Genomic DNA, 15,666 nt, shown 5'->3' on the forward strand with positions numbered 1-15,666 from the left:
CGCATACGGACGGGGGCGCGCGAGCGAGCAGGCGGGCGCGCGCGCGGCACCCACGAACCCGCACGCACATTCCGAGACTCGCCGAGGAAATCAGGTCAAGTCTCCCGTCAAGAAGGCATTGATTTATGATACAGCGCGACTGGGCGACGTCGTCGTCATCATCGTCATCTCCGCCGGCAGCATCACCACCAGCATCACCACCATCGTCATTATCATCTTGTACCACCACCACTAAGCAGCAGCAGCAGCATCAGCGTCGTCGTCTGCCATCGTCGTCGTCATCATCATCATCATGGATGCGCGCGGGAGCGACGGGGCAGGAGGAGTTGGAGGCGGCTCGGCTCTCGGCGGCCGCGGATTCGCAGCTGCCGAGGCTCGGAGCGCGCACGCGGTGGGCTCCGAGCAGCTGGATTCGCGCCATCTCGTCCGGGGCCAGAGCGAGGACGGAGGAGGAGGAGGTGGTGGTGGTGGTGGCGGCATAGGTGGTGGTGGTGGTGGTGTTGGTTGTGGTGCCGGCGGTGTTGCTGGACAAGGAGGCATGGTTTCTCCACAGTCGTCGGGTGCGCCACCGCCGCCGCCGTCCTCTTCGTCGTCGTCATCGTCGTCATCTCGCCCTGAGAATGATCACGATCCTTACTCGGAACAGCAGCAGCAGCAGCAATACTCGTACCAGCAGTACCAGCCGTACCCGTACGCTCACCCCTATCACCACCAGCAACAGCAGCAGCAACAGCAGCATTATCCCTACCCTCGAGTTCCAGGTTCGGATAAGGAGTCGGGTATTTGCTGCAGCACAACTGCTTCAGCTGCTGGCGGCTACATGCAGGGCGAGCGGCGTGCGGATGAAGGTGTGTGCAACAAGGCAAGTCCACACCATCATCACCACCACCAGCAGCAGCATCATCATCATCAACAGCAGCAGCATCACCATCAGCAGCAGCAGCATCAACAACAGCAGCAGCATCATCATCAACCGCAGCAGCAGCAACAGCATCACCAGCAGCAACAGCAAGGTCGGCCTCGTTTGCTGGTAAAGAGGCGTTTGGAAAATTTGAAGGTGTCTCCGCCAGCCTTTCTGCCGGGAGATGTGAGTCACACAGCACGCCTTCGATTGCACCCCCACTATGGTCTCGCGCGATGAGTAGGGGTACGCATTGTTAATGGTTATTTAAGTAGTTTCGTGTCTGAACAAAGCTGAACAAAAATCCCGCGACGTTAACCCTCCTCCTCTCCCCCCCCATAGTCCATCATCTTTTTTCACCCGTGCGTGTCGGTGGGGTTCCTAGGCGCGTCCTCCGGTTTCCTACAGGCAAATCGTGATTTTAAAAATAAATAAATTAAAACCTGGAACTGTGAAAACAGCCCAAATGCAGGATCCTCCTGGAAAGAGTCGTGAGGCTCATTTGAGTTTGTCGTGGGCAAATCAACGGCATTGTTATTTGATGCAGGCGAGGGCCTTCAGTCAGCAGTTGATAGATCATGGCTGATTTATTATTGTTTGATGCAGAGCCCTCGCCGTAAATTTGGCATTCATACTCCTGTATAGCATAAAAAAAACATTGCTTTGCCCTTCCTCTAGCTTTACCAATACCCATAAACCAGGTTTCAACAATTAGCATTTGCGCTAAACCTTGCCGAAACTATGCCTAACTCTGTTAGCCCTAAAGCCTTAATATTACACAAACCACAGCCATAATCTATCCCTAACTCCATTCTTAACCCTACAGCGTTAACTAAAACCATAGCCCAAACTATGGGCTAAATAATAACCTCATCATCATATGCAAATATTGTATTCTATTTGAATTCATAATTATGACCCAACCTAACTCTAACCTAACTCGAACCCCCCAAACCCCTAATGCTTAATTCACGGTCGGCTGGAATTGTTTGCAATAATGAGCCTTTTAATGCTGGTGAAGCCCCAGATGGAGATTCGCAGGAGGGAGGACGTGGATGGGGAGTGGGGATCACCCCCCCCCCCTTCCTCCCTCCTCCCTCCTGCCTCCCCCCAGTGCTTTACAATGCACAGGGAACATTTTTGGAGCTGGTTTTTAGGAGACTGAGGTCAGGGGGTGCCACTCACGCCGTGCCTGGCTGCACACGAGGCATCTGGTTCCATTGCAAATCGGTTCTGACTGGGAATATAAAATGTATAATGAGAGTGGTGAGAATGCATACGGTACAGATTTTGGTCCATCGCAATGTTGCTTGTTAACATCACAAATGCAAATTGATCTGTGCACGGACCCAAAGGACAATGCTATGACGTGTTTACAGTTTGGTTTTCACTTCAGACAAAAATAAAAATAAAACACCCAAGACATAACAGGGCCCCAAAAGTGATGGTACGAGGAGCGGCGGGGCAGTAGTTAGGGCACTGCACTATCAACCCCGGCAACCTCGGTTTGATTCCCGGCCACGGCTAACATCAGTAACGAGTGGCGTCTGAACTGGTCCGGCTACCTTCCCCACACCCATCCCCACCCCTCCTTCCCTAATCCACACTGACCAGCTTGGGGAAGAATGATCAAACACCACCCACGACTGACTCGGCGTGGGGGCAAACCTTAATGCAGCAGTAGATTGACAAAGGACTCAATAATTATTGTTATCGTAGTGTATATATACGTCACTGTTATACATTAGAATGCACAGCCCCTTAGTCGATGCAATTTATTTTCTTCTTGCGTATGGCTGCAATATATTCAGGAGCTAAATACCAATCTTAAGGTCTGTTTGCCACGAGAGGGCTTCAGGAGTGAGTTCGTCTATGTGGATGATAGAGTATAGATAGGCATGCACATTTTTTGCAGTTCACACACACACAATACACACATTGTGTGTGTGTGCATGCATTGCTCTATCTGTCGGAGAGTGTTTTGGCAATATGCACGCATGTGCCTTGCTTTGCAACCCACGTTTTTGCTGTATAATTGCATGGAAAACGCTTTGCACAATGTATATTTGCGTATATATGCATATAAAGGCTAAATAGAAGTTGCACATTGTGTGAACGCATGGTATCCCGCTCACATTCGTGTTGTCATTACACACTGTATGTGTACGTTTCTCGCATGCGCGAGTGTGTTCATGATGTTCAGCATATCTAAACCAAACCAGCTGTGTGTGTGTGTTGACTTGCGCACATGGCAAATGTCTCGCTCTTCAGATCCGTAGCATGCGGTTTATTATGCATTATGAATGATTTTGTTTACAAATTGTTTACAAATTGTCACCGTTTTCTACACAGCCCTACTCATTTGAAGATGAACCTCTCCTCAAGAATGGTGTGGTTACACAGGTGAGATTTAAAATATAAGGCAGTGCATTTAAAATATATACAGTATTCACTGGAATCCATCTGTGTTCAGTCTTCCAGCCCCCATCCTGCCCTTTCCTTGTCTACCATCCCTATGGCACATCGGAATGCCTTTTTATTTTTCTCCCAAGGCACCTTCTTGCAGACATTTCTAATTCTATAAAATTACTAAATTGTGCAATTATATATGTAGGCATAGAACTGGTTTACAGGAACATATGACTAACTTGTGATTTCATATATATGGTGCACACTATACTGTGCATTGTCTGGTTTTCAATGCCATGCGATCCCAACGCTGACATTACGTTACATATATTAATGTGCCTTCAGCGGCTTCTACAAGACGTGTACCGTCGTCAATAGCTAATTATGGACTAGCATGCACACTGAATACGGAGGGCTTCTCTACCATTTTTAAGTCTGGAGATTTTTCTGATTAAATGTCCCGGGTTTAGATTGCAATCTTTTAAGAGATCAGTATTTAACGTAATGTCAGGGCATGGCAGGTGTCGCTACTTAAAAAAGAGCGTGGATCCTCTTGGTGCGATCGGTGTAGCGGCGGTTGACCACAATTTCTAAATCGTTCAATAAAATGTCTTGGACTATTCAAAACTTTTTCCCTGCTGCCGAAAAGGGATGTAGCGGTTTACTGCAAAGTGTTCCAGGTGCATTCCTTGTAATGGTGCAACAACGTTTAAGCACGTGTCCCCAAATCTCATTTGCTGTAAGTGTAGCCCTGCCTATCTTAATGGCCCATCTCGTGACTTCCTGATAAAGGATTTAATTAATTAATTCGTCCTATCTGGAAGTAATTATTCTCTATTCAAATGCTCGCCATTGAACATTTGCCTTACAGTTGTTAAATCTTGGTCTACGTATTGGACGTATGCAATTGCGCTGTTAAGCCCGCTTCATGGTTATTTACAGCGAGGATGTTTTCTCAGGTCCCCTCTCACAAGAGAGTTTCAGCAGCCTTTATTTCTAACCAGTTGAGCGTCCAATAACACAGGAGATATCTTGCAAGAGAGACCACAGATGAAATGCAAAAGAATACACATGTGCTGCCCGTTGACTTATTTTGGAATCTCGTGCACAGTGGCATCCGCTGCGGCAAGGAATGCCGTGCGCTCCATTTGCAGCTTTCTCACGTGCGGCACATTGTTAAACAGTGTTGGGCCTTCAACCAAAGCGCCTTGCTCTCAGTAGGTAGCAAGCTTATTGCACAGACCACCCATTGACCCACAAAAAAATGAATATCCAACCAGAATATCTGTTACCGTTCCTGGCTTATTCACGCAAAATTAATAGCACAAACAGTACTAACGCTTTAATTGCAAAATGTTTAACCAAAATCTAGCTTTAAATCAAAATTCAAAATCTAGAAGTGGATTTTTTTGGTCCTTAGACGTGAAAACTGATCAGTTTTAATAACTCACATTTGTACTCATTTTAACATTGTCTCCAAATATACGCAGGTTCTGTGAAGAGGTAATGAAAAATAGGCAGTCATAATTGCAACTGCTCTCCTCAAATTCCCAGAGATTTCTCATTCTTCTGGGTCAGTGATTCCCCCCTCACTTTTGGCGAACACCACAGCTACGTATAAGCTAATCTGGCCATGGTGGCTGCTTGAAAAAAGTGACATTACAAATGTGGTGGGCCAATTTTTTTCTTGGGGTTTTTGTTTATTTCACCCTGTGAAAGTGCACACTGAATGTGACCGAGTGGACAGTGGGGTCACTTACTCGGATCTTTTAAGTAAACAGTGCAGCCATGGTCATAGCGACAACGGAGGTTCAGGGCAACAGCGGCGGTGGGAGCCTCGGGAAGCTCCCAAGAGCCTTCCCCGGGCCTAATCCGCCCTCCTTTATTCACGCCAGCGTGTGTGCTGACCCCTCCGAGAGATACTGCCCTTTGGCTCGGCAGAACTGGATCGACAACTTTCTGAATTCCGTTAGTTTTTTTGTTTAGTATTTGTAGGTACTTGGACAACATTTTTTTGTTAATGTTTTTTTTGTTTGTTCCAGGACTTCTTGTAGTTTTTTTTAAAGATATAAATTTATATTAATTGTATCGGGGGGTGGGGTGGGTGGGGGAATAATGTTATTGTCAGGCCATTGTGAACATGTCTTCACGGCAACAGGGGGGGTGGCTTGGAGCAGCAAACATCATTTGACAAAACTGCATGTTATTTCGTAATTATAGCATACACACATCTTCAAAACACATATCACCCATCTCCATGAATGGGAGTGTTTTGGAACGCTGTTTGCTGCCTTTGAAATGAATGAAATGTGGCCAGGAGTGTTCCATTTGCCCTTCCCCCCAATGTCTGTGCATGCGTGTGTTTTTTTTGTTGGGAGTGGTAGTGTCGTTGTGCACTCCGAACCTGGCAACTCGAGTTTTATTCCTGCTCACAGCCAATACCATTGACGATTATCTGAACCGGTCCTGGGCCTCCCCTAGGGCATCGTGTTGGCCACCCACTCCTTGATGTGCCGTGCCGGCCTTCAAAAGTATCTTAAGGCTTTACAGGGGATCTTTGTTGGGAACAGTGGTACAGTAATGCCCCGATTTGCGTCTCCCCTTTTTAATGTCGTTTCGCAAATACGTCGTCACTTTATTAACACCACTACTTGATTTGCGTTGCCTCAACCCACATTTTGCATCGCTGACAGCTTCATCCATCCTTTCCTGTATCCGTCACCTCAGCCTTCACCTCAGCCTTCACCTCAGCCTTCACCTCCACCTACACTGTAAATTGCTTTGATTTACGTCATGTCAATAATTGTCGTCGCACCTTTCAGGAACGCATCTTCGCCGTAAACCCGGGGTATAACTGTCTAGTGGTCAACACAATTACATCGTGATGATGGTAATCCAGGCTTAAATTTCTTGCAATGAAGTGCATCATTAGCAATTACGATCGGAACCTGGTCTGGGCCTCTTCTAGGTTCACTTGGCTTCAAATTAATACCTGGGGTGGTGCAGTTTACATCAGCATTTGGAGACACAAAAGTGGTTCGGTGTGCATAGTTTTGAACACGCCATTCCCTCATTTGCCACACGGGCCTTATTAGGTACTCCCAAGCAGCAGTTTCTCTGACTGAGCATGTAACAAATCAACCTCTCCACCCGTGGTGATTTGATGAATTGTCATAATCCATGGTCACAAGTTGCTTCAATAGTATTTTTTTTTATCTCGTACTGCCACTTGATTTTCTGCCACCTATTTTCTGGACTGTTCTGCTTTATTAATATCATTTAGACTTCAAGTAATTAGCACATACTTAGCACGTCATTTTCATGCAATTTGCATATTTTGTGGTCTTCGTATGTACTATTTAATACACATTGTGAGCGTACAAATCCTTTTTAACCAATCAATCGTCACATTCCCAATGACAAGAGATTTTACCGGTAACTGTGCGATGCTTGCTGTCTGGGTGTGGTGACGTGGCCCAGTGGTAGCACTTTCTCTGCTTGTCGCAGAGGTTCATCGTTCGAATCCAGCAGCTGCCCTGGTTAACACTGCAAGATGCATTCACCAAAAAATACGTGCCTTGTGCTTCACAGCGGATGTAAAAACCCCGTGACGTCATTCGCAAAAGTAGGCAATCTTGTGCCCGATTTGCCAAATTAGAAAATAAATTCTGCAAAATACTCGATTGGAATGTATGTTGAAATCATTGGCCCGCACTGGAAATATTGGCAGGACCCTAAAAAAAAGTAATGAGACTTGGGTAAATTTCCTAGCTAAAAAAAACCCTTTATAATAAATAATGAAAATAAAATCGGTTAGGAAATAGCAGTGGGGCAGAACACTGAATTGGTCGAGGTATGACGGGCATAGTTCAACCAGCTTTTGAACAGGGAGGAACCAATGGACTCGGTAGAATTATAAAGTACATCAGACAGTAGAAGGACGTTTCTGTGTTAAAGCAAGATATAAATAAATGGAGAGAGTAAGGTCAGTCCCAGCAGGAGGAAAGTCAACTGAAGTGGAAGAGAACTTTGTTTACTTGGGCAGTGATGTCTATAACACAGCGATGGCTGCGAGAAGGTGGTCAAAAAACGAATTGCTTTGAGCACGACAGGTGTTCTATGAGCTACGGGAAACCACTTTGGAAGAAAAAAAGAGGAGTGTGCATAAAAGTGGTATTTGAGGCATGTGTGCTACTTGTTTTATTGTATGGATTGGAGAACTGGATTCTCTTAAGCAGCTTAAGATTACGTTTTTGGAATTTGAGCACAGGTGGATGCTTGGAATGTCATGGCAAGACAGGATAAGCAATACAGAAGTCTGGAAGACAACATGCAGGTAGGTCTTGATAAGGCCAAAAGACTGCGCTGGGTAGGACATGTGTGATGGATAAGGAGGACTGGTTACTGAGATGGGCTCTGGAATGGTTCCCACGGATTTGGAAACCAAATGGAAGACCTAGGACAGATGTTGGGATACTGTTAGGGCAGATCTTGAGGTCACATGTCGACTGTGCAGCAACTTTGGGATCTTGCAGAACGTAGAAAGGGTTTTTTGCCATGATCCATGATGACATTTTGGTCATATCTTTATTCGCTACTTAGAGCTACACGACCCCCGTGGGATCAGGCGACATGCTGTGGAACCGTGGCAAGGACGACAGCGAGCGTCTCTTCCAGCGCTACCCAAGCGCCAAGAAGCAGTGGGGCAGCACGCCGGCCAAGGGCAAGCGCGGACGCAAGGCCGGCTCCTCGCCCAAGCCGTACGCGCCCAGCCCTGGCCGACAGGGCCCAAAGCCCCTCGGGGCCGAAGGGGACGGGCTGAGCGAGTCGCCTCCATCTGCGGGGCAGCAAGGGGGCAGTTTCCGCGGCGGTGGTGGCGGAGGCGGTGGTGGCGACGGGAGTGATGAGCCACGGGCTCGGAGCGAAGCACAGGCCGATGAGGCGGCCATGGCAGCCGCAGTGGCTGCTGCGGCAGCGGCTGGAAGCCCTGGTGCGGTGGGGTCAGAGTTCGACCTTGGCTCAAGCAACGGCGCGGCCGCTGCACTGCCCATGCCGCTGCCGACCAATATGGCAGCGTCGCTCGTGCACCTAAACCGGCTGGTGAACCGCATGCTGCCGCCGCTGTCGCCCTACAGCGCCGGCTCCTACGCAGCGGGGGGGCCCAGCACAGTCGGAGGCGTGGGCCCCGGCGTGGGCCCCGGCGTGGGGCCCGGAGTAGGGCCAGGTGTTGGTCCGGCCGGAGCCGGATTGTTTCTGCCGGGTGACGCGGGGCTTGGTGGACAAGGCTCAGCGCAGCAAGCGCTGTACTCGCACCAGCAGCCGCTCAACGGATTCGCCTACCAGGTGACGGTTCCCGCCCTTGTGCACCGCGCCAGAGCCGAACACTCGCGTGATTCAAGACTCGGGGCGTGTGGGATGGATCTGGTGCATATTTTTGCAAAAGTTTTTACCGTGGATGTGGTCATGATGGGTTAATTGGACAGCATGGGATGGTGCATCGATTCACCAATTAAATATACATTCTTCCACTCAGGATACATGCATCGTATCATGCATGTTAACGCTTTACGATTTGTGATTTTATGTTAATTAATTTCTATGATATACTGTGGGTATGTTTTGACTAATGGAGCAAAAAAGACTATACAAATGGGACAAAAAAGTCACTGATGGTGAAGAGGAGACAAAATATAATTGATTCTTGGAACCAGATCTGGAGTCGGTTATAATTATAATTACAGCACCAATCATAATTACATTGTGATTGCAATTCATTATGAATGACACAATTTAAATTGACCGCACGTGTTCTTGAAACAAATTACAACTTCAAATCGTGAACCGCTGCAAGGACGACATCACTGTATTAGCATGAGGCCTCCCAAATCTATGTCATGATTATCACGATAATCACAAAGCCTCCCAAATCATGATTTTGGCAGAGGCCTCGCTGTTAATATAGTCCATGGGACCAGACCGCATATTTTATGTTCGTCATTATCACATGAAGTGGCTAAATTGAGTTTTGGTGTTTGGTAAAAGTAAGTAAAAATCTAATATCATATTTGTAATGTATTCATGGCAATAGTATGAAAAGGTTACCTCACATAGGCACTGTTATTTGATTGCCTGATATTTCTAATTTGTCCAAATTTCTGTGCTGGTCCATTGGTTTATAGAGTAACGCAAATGAACAGAGTGCTTCGGCAGTGATGCATGAGCGTGAATACGATTAAACCATTTACATTTAAGACAGAAAAATATAATGGCCTCACATATCAGACTATTGTCTCTATGCTCTGAAGGACCATTACCTAAAACTTGACTTAAAGCTTTAGTGACTGCATGAATTCATATTCTTTGATCGAAACGTCATAGTTTTTGTTATTTTCTTTGAACCTGTCTATGTGACTTTACCGAAAGACCCATAGAATATTACCTAAAACATCATCCTATTTATAATATTTTTCTGTTATGAGGCAGTGTTAATGATGAGAATGCTGTTTGTGTTTTGGGGTTTTTGTTTTATATGGAGAGTGCATTCTCCCATGAGAAATTAAACAAAACCTCACCAGGTGATTTAATTCCTTTGGAACTGGAATGTTGCAGACACTTGTGGTTCAAGAAATTGCTTAAACATGTGGTGACTGTATCTCCTTGATTAGGGATTAAGGTCATGTGCTCCTCCACTTACTGTTGTTCTTGATTCAAGCCTCTGCATGGGAAGCTCTGGCAACCAACCCAAAAAAACTCATAATTAAAATTAACAAAAGAATGAGTAATTCCTGGACTATTACAATGCATGATTAAAGCCCCACCACAATTGTAAAAAAACTGAAATACATTTATTTTGAACATTTTAAATCAATATACAGCTAACAAAGTGAAAGAAAATAATATAAAAATTGGAAAGAAGAAAACATTCTCGGAAATGTCAGTGAATTATTGATTTCCTTGCCTGCAGGGCCTGTACGGGTATGGGAGCCCCCTTTACCAGGGCAGCCACAAGGAGATGGTCCCTCAGCCCTCTGTCGACTCCCCTCTTTGCTTCAGCAACGAAGTGGTGAGTAATTGGCTGTTCAGCATTGAGCATGCGTGCATCTTTGTGTGTGTCTGTTGCATGGAGCAGTGGGGTAGTTGTAAGTGCATGATAGACATGCCAATCTGAATTTGTTTCCTGACATTAGGAAATAAACATTAGTGGCGAGCGAAATGTGAACTGGTCCTTGAATTCTCCCTTAAATGATACCGGGAGGGGTGTGTAAACATCAGAGCTAAAAAGTCAAAGGTAGCAATGCGTGGTGCTGTTCGCACTAGCCCCTCGTGTGCAGTGGCATATTTAATAGCTCCTTGCTAGCAGCACTTGCTCCAACAGTGTATGTAGGCTTCGTGGGTGATCGTTATCATTGTAATGGTTCATGGTAACCCGGGTATGAATCCTGGCCATTTGCAACATTAGTGACACAAGGAATTTGAACCCGTCCTGGGTTTATCCTTCGCCAACTCATTGCCGTTAAATGGGCATCTGGCTGGACCTGGTGCAGGTCATGCTTATCACCTCATGTGATATACTGCCCTTTAGAAGATACTCGGATAAACGGCACTTTGCCCAACAGTCTATACAGATATAAGTAGGATCTTTGTGTGTCTACTACAAGATTTAAAGAAGAATATCTCACCAGTTTTGGATTTGTGATTTTATTCGCACGAGTGATCCGGCATTAGAAGTGGATGAACTGTGATTTACGTTCAAATGTGTAGGAATGTCACTCACACACTCTTTAACGTAACTTTCTTTTTAATTCAATTAATTTATCAAAAGGCACACCTGTGAGTGGTATGCACCGGCAATTAAACAAAACACAAAAGAAGCCGCTGGCTCAACAGATTGAGAGGAGTTTTGCTTACGTCTTCGTCTGGTGATCAGAGCAGCTGGAACATGCCCCAGAAGATTGGGCGGTGAGGTGGTCTGTTGGTAGGCGCATTCGTCGCTTGTTGCAAAGGTTCACGGTTTGAATCCAGTGGGCCACCCTTTATTATTACTGCGGGGTATATTAACCATAATGATATTAATTGTGGTGAATCGCTGTGATGATTGGAGTTTGAAAAAACCCTTAGTCTATAGAAACTCGCTTTCATCGCTGGCCGATGCACAAAGACACAGGCAAACGCAGGGCGTGCGCAGGGCGTGTTTTAGGTCACGGAAGATTTTTTTTTGTGTTTTAAATACGTTGCTGTGTATTTACGGATGATGCGCGTCAGTGCGTTGGCGGGAGCAGTCGCGGGGGCTGCATGGGGTCGTGTGCCATTAACAGGGTGGTGGCAGGGTTTTTTTGTTTGTTGTTGAAATATTTAAAGTAGAAGGGTCTTCCAAGCAGCCAAACCGTTGCGTAATATGCTGCTCCAAGTCACGCCGGTGCCTGCTCCTGTGATTGAGGTCGCTGGTGGCGAACCTTCACATCACACCCGTTAACAAAGCCTGGATTCAATTCGTACCGACTGCATAGATCACGATTTTTCTCACTGGCTTTGTCCAGAGCTTCGTGTTTTTTGTCCGGTTGTGGGGAGAGGAAAAAATTGGGGGAAAAAGGTCATATCGTGCCTATCGTCGTAACGAACGCTTTGGGCTCACGTGACGCTTCATCTGCACACATACACACCACACTTTTGAAATGATGTAATAATGCAGAAGTGGACGAGGTAGCACATTGTGTGCTGTTTTACACATTGGAGTTGAACGATCAATGTATTGGGATCCCGGCTGCATTGCACGTCCTTTCGAGCAGGACTAATCCCTGTCTATCAATTGCCACGCGGAGCCGTGCCGTGGCAAGGCAGGGGGGGACTGCACACCACAACGGCCCTCCGCCACCGCCGCTCCCTTCCCGACGCCATGACATGCGGGAAAATTATCTGGCCTGTGCACGCGATGCCGAGACGCTGCGATGAATGTAAAAATTGTGTAAAAAATATATCCGTTCGTGGTTGAACCGATGAAGTGGGCCGCGGTGTGACGTGGTGCTCGTGTGGTCCACATGGGCGGAATGGCCACTTGCCCCTTCTGTGTGGATCACGACTGAAACCGCAGGGAGCGTCGCTGGGCTTCTGTTAATTGTGAGAAATAACTATGCATCAAAAATTTTGCTTGGATGACATGAGCAAATTTAAATCGTTTCCACTTTCACGGCCAATACTTGCCCTGTGCGACATATACATTTTTATTTGTCCTTTCAAATTTTACAAGAAACATTTAGTTGAATAATCGGTATTTGTTGAGCAAGAAAAATGAATTGGAAAATCAGAAATCATAATTGTGAGTGCCGGCAGCTGACTGCACACTAAAAAATATTGTATTATTGTATTGAATTAAATTTACAGTTTCGCTTATCTCAGTGTAATGCCTTTAGTATAACTAAAATAGCAGTTGTCATGTCATGGAGCACACTAAACACGGGGCATGTATGAGTGCATCTCGCATTGCATGCGGGAGGCTTCTTGAATCAACTCTTAAATGGTGTTCCAGTGGGATATCCAGCCAATAATCACTCTGGGTTCTATAAAATTAGTACCAATTTGTGCTCCTTGGACAGCGTGGTCTCCACCATAGTAACGTGTGATTTCCATCACTATTCAAGGACCACAAACGTATGCAAATAAGCAACTGAAATCCTTATTTATAACTATGTGAGAGCCCATTGAAACTGCAAATCTGTTTTCCAAAGGAGACCTGGGTTACATTAAGCATATAGATTCAAATATTGTTTCAGTCCATTGGATTCCCCGATGAATATTATCCAGCAACATTTGTTGAAGGATACAAACTCCTAACTGGTTTCAACCTTGTGGATCTTATCAGCAGTGTCAGGCTTTTTTTTTTAAATGCGGTTGGTTACCAGATGTTATTGGCAAGAGCACTCCATACAAACAATCAGGCACAGCAGCAAAATCCTATTGCAATGGGGGATGAGCTCTGCCCAATGCTCGTGTACGCAGAGGAGCACGTTAATGGCTCCTGCCTGAGCATTGCTTCTCGTTGTTTTCCACCTGACTGTGCTCTCTGCTGGTGGCATGGCGCAGCTGAAGCACTACCAGGCGGGCGGGCGCGAGGACGACGTGGCGCGATTCGCCGGCGTGCCCTGTCAGGGCCGCGAGTGGCTCCACACGCCGGAGCTGGGACCTGAGCGTGACCTGCAGGCGCAGATCGGAAAGGCAAGGACTACCATCGCAATCTCCGATCCGGTCGCTCCTCCTCTCCCTCTCTCCCTTACGAGCACGCACACCTTCCCTCGTGTATCTCTACCCCCTCCCCTCCCTTCCCTCCACATCTCTCAGCTCCACGCAAACCCTTGGGATGGTTCAATTCAATCACAGGCTGACATGGTCTTTAAGTTTACACTGTTGCCATTTGGCTGCATTGCACTGCGAGGTAGATTGTTTCTGTAATGCTGTGTGTGTGTTTATATATTTGGTCAGGTTATTTTTCTCGTTATCGCTGCCAGTGTGAACCTCCCAAAGCTGCGATCTGGTTAATTTTCATACCATCTGCAAGCGATTGCATACGTGCGGCCCCTTTGTCAATCAGCCTCTGGGCAAGGGCCTCGCTGCACCGTGCGGTCTGCGGGGGTTATTTGACCACCCTTTGCGACGCTGGTGTCAGTGCGCTTTGATGAAGGTGGGCGGCATAGATGTCGGAGTGTGGTGCAGTACAGCGATTGATTTTGCTGCTCAACCCTCTGTTGACAACGTAGCCCGCCCCAGGCAATTGGGACGGTTTTAATTTCCGGCTTGTACAAACCGGCACCTGGGACGCCGGGGTCATTGTGTGCAGGCGAGTAAGCTCTTACCTATTGTTGCGGCCACTCGGCCTGAAAGCATGAATTAATGATTTGTAGGGGGGGGGGGGACAGTATAGTCTTGCATTGTATTCAGTCATTCCATCGATTATTTAACATTTTGGTTCAAACGAGCTGAGACGGGAATAATGTAGAATGTATTTTAATACAGGATCTGTGTGTAATGTTTTTATTCTTCTAATCGGTAAGGCATATACCTGGTTTTCTGCTCAGGAGCTAAATGCCACGAGACAGCTTCATTAGAAAGTTTGTGTAGTTTTGCTATTCCTCATTTTTATAGTGCAGGCTATCGTGGTTTACTATACGGTCCATAGTTGGTAATTGCACCGATAAAAAAAAATGTAGGCACTTTGCCAGATTGACAAAGCATTAGAAAAGATTAAGGGTTGTATTCTTGACCATTAAAAAGGTAAAGTTTGCTTGGGCAGAACACGTCATTCGGAGGCGATTGCCGGTGGTCGAGACTAAAGATGGAATGTCAGGCAAAGGAAGAAACCCTCACCTGAGGGAAATCCACCACAGAGATGCAGAAATGGCATGAGCTCATGTGCAGGAACTAGATGGATTGTTGCATCGTAGGACCTTGGGGGATGGGAACACCTCTGGGAGGCCTCAGTCTATCAGCGGATTGGTTATAGCTGATGGTGATGTGTGTCTGTGTGGGTTCACTACATACCTAATATGCCTGCTCCCCCCCCCCCCCAACCTAATCAGGATTAAATGAGCTGTCATGATTCACATTCATAGTTTGACCAAAGAATACACAATTTTGAACTCACGGGGGTTAGGTCAGATGGGCCCATGACATACAGCATTAAGGAATTGGAAAACACACAAATTCACGCAATTCATTGCACGTAATGTGAAGCTTAAAATAGTAACCCGTGAAATTATGTGTCAATCCTCCGTTGAATGGCAGTAATTGTCAAATGGAAATATTCTAACCCTACAGTAGGAATGTGAAATTGCCACAACTGGCTCATTGCCAAGGATGAACCAGGCGAATTGCCTGTTAGTGAATTTATTGATCCCATGCAGCAGCTGTGTGAATTTCTCACTCCAGATTTCTTGATATTGACTTTTTGCTAATAGAAAGTGCAGCGGGGTAGGGCTTGTGCTGTTTGCCAAATGTGCGTACGTATGCTGAACCTCTTTGGCACCGTACGTAGCCAACTGTGCTAATCAGAGGTTACGGGGTAAGTACAAAACTAAACACAAAAAACTGTTCTAAAGAAATTAGTTTTAAATCTTGATTTAAAAGTGCATAGCTTCAGTGGCTTCCTAATATCTGAAGGAAGAGCATTCCAGATGGCTACAGAAGCCCATATGAAAGCGCGCGATGCAGCGAACGTCTTCTGTTCGATGGCTAGCCAAAAGCTGCTGCAAGGATGACCGTAGTTCGCATGATGGTTTATGCTCCTTGACGAGATCAGCAAGGTGTTGTGGTTCATCTTTGGCAAGCGCTTCGTGTGTAATGAGTGCGATCTTATGTATTTGTCTGGA

At 46.3% G+C, this 15,666-nt stretch overlaps 1 protein-coding gene across 2 annotated transcripts in view; it reads left to right on the top strand.

Annotated features, from left to right (window-relative positions):
- Positions 1-15,666, top strand: part of LOC116941944 (uncharacterized) — a 19,236-nt gene continuing 3,570 nt past the window's right edge. Inside the window, exons 1-6 of one of the 2 annotated variants that reach the window (XM_032953353.2) lie at positions 1-1,087; positions 3,254-3,304; positions 7,581-7,646; positions 7,913-8,653; positions 10,275-10,373; positions 13,388-13,519. In XM_032953353.2, coding sequence (XP_032809244.2) covers positions 293-1,087; positions 3,254-3,304; positions 7,581-7,646; positions 7,913-8,653; positions 10,275-10,373; positions 13,388-13,519 — 1,884 coding nt within the window. In that variant the 5' untranslated portion in view covers positions 1-292. The remainder of the gene's footprint in view (positions 1,088-3,253; positions 3,305-7,580; positions 7,647-7,912; positions 8,654-10,274; positions 10,374-13,387; positions 13,520-15,666) is intronic. The other variant, XM_032953354.2, reaches the window with a different exon arrangement.

Source organism: Petromyzon marinus, chromosome 13, assembly GCF_048934315.1.
Source record: "Petromyzon marinus isolate PM22_M1 ecotype Great Lakes invasive population chromosome 13, UKy_Petmar_22M1.pri1.0, whole genome shotgun sequence".
NCBI lineage: Eukaryota > Metazoa > Chordata > Hyperoartia > Petromyzontiformes > Petromyzontidae > Petromyzon > Petromyzon marinus.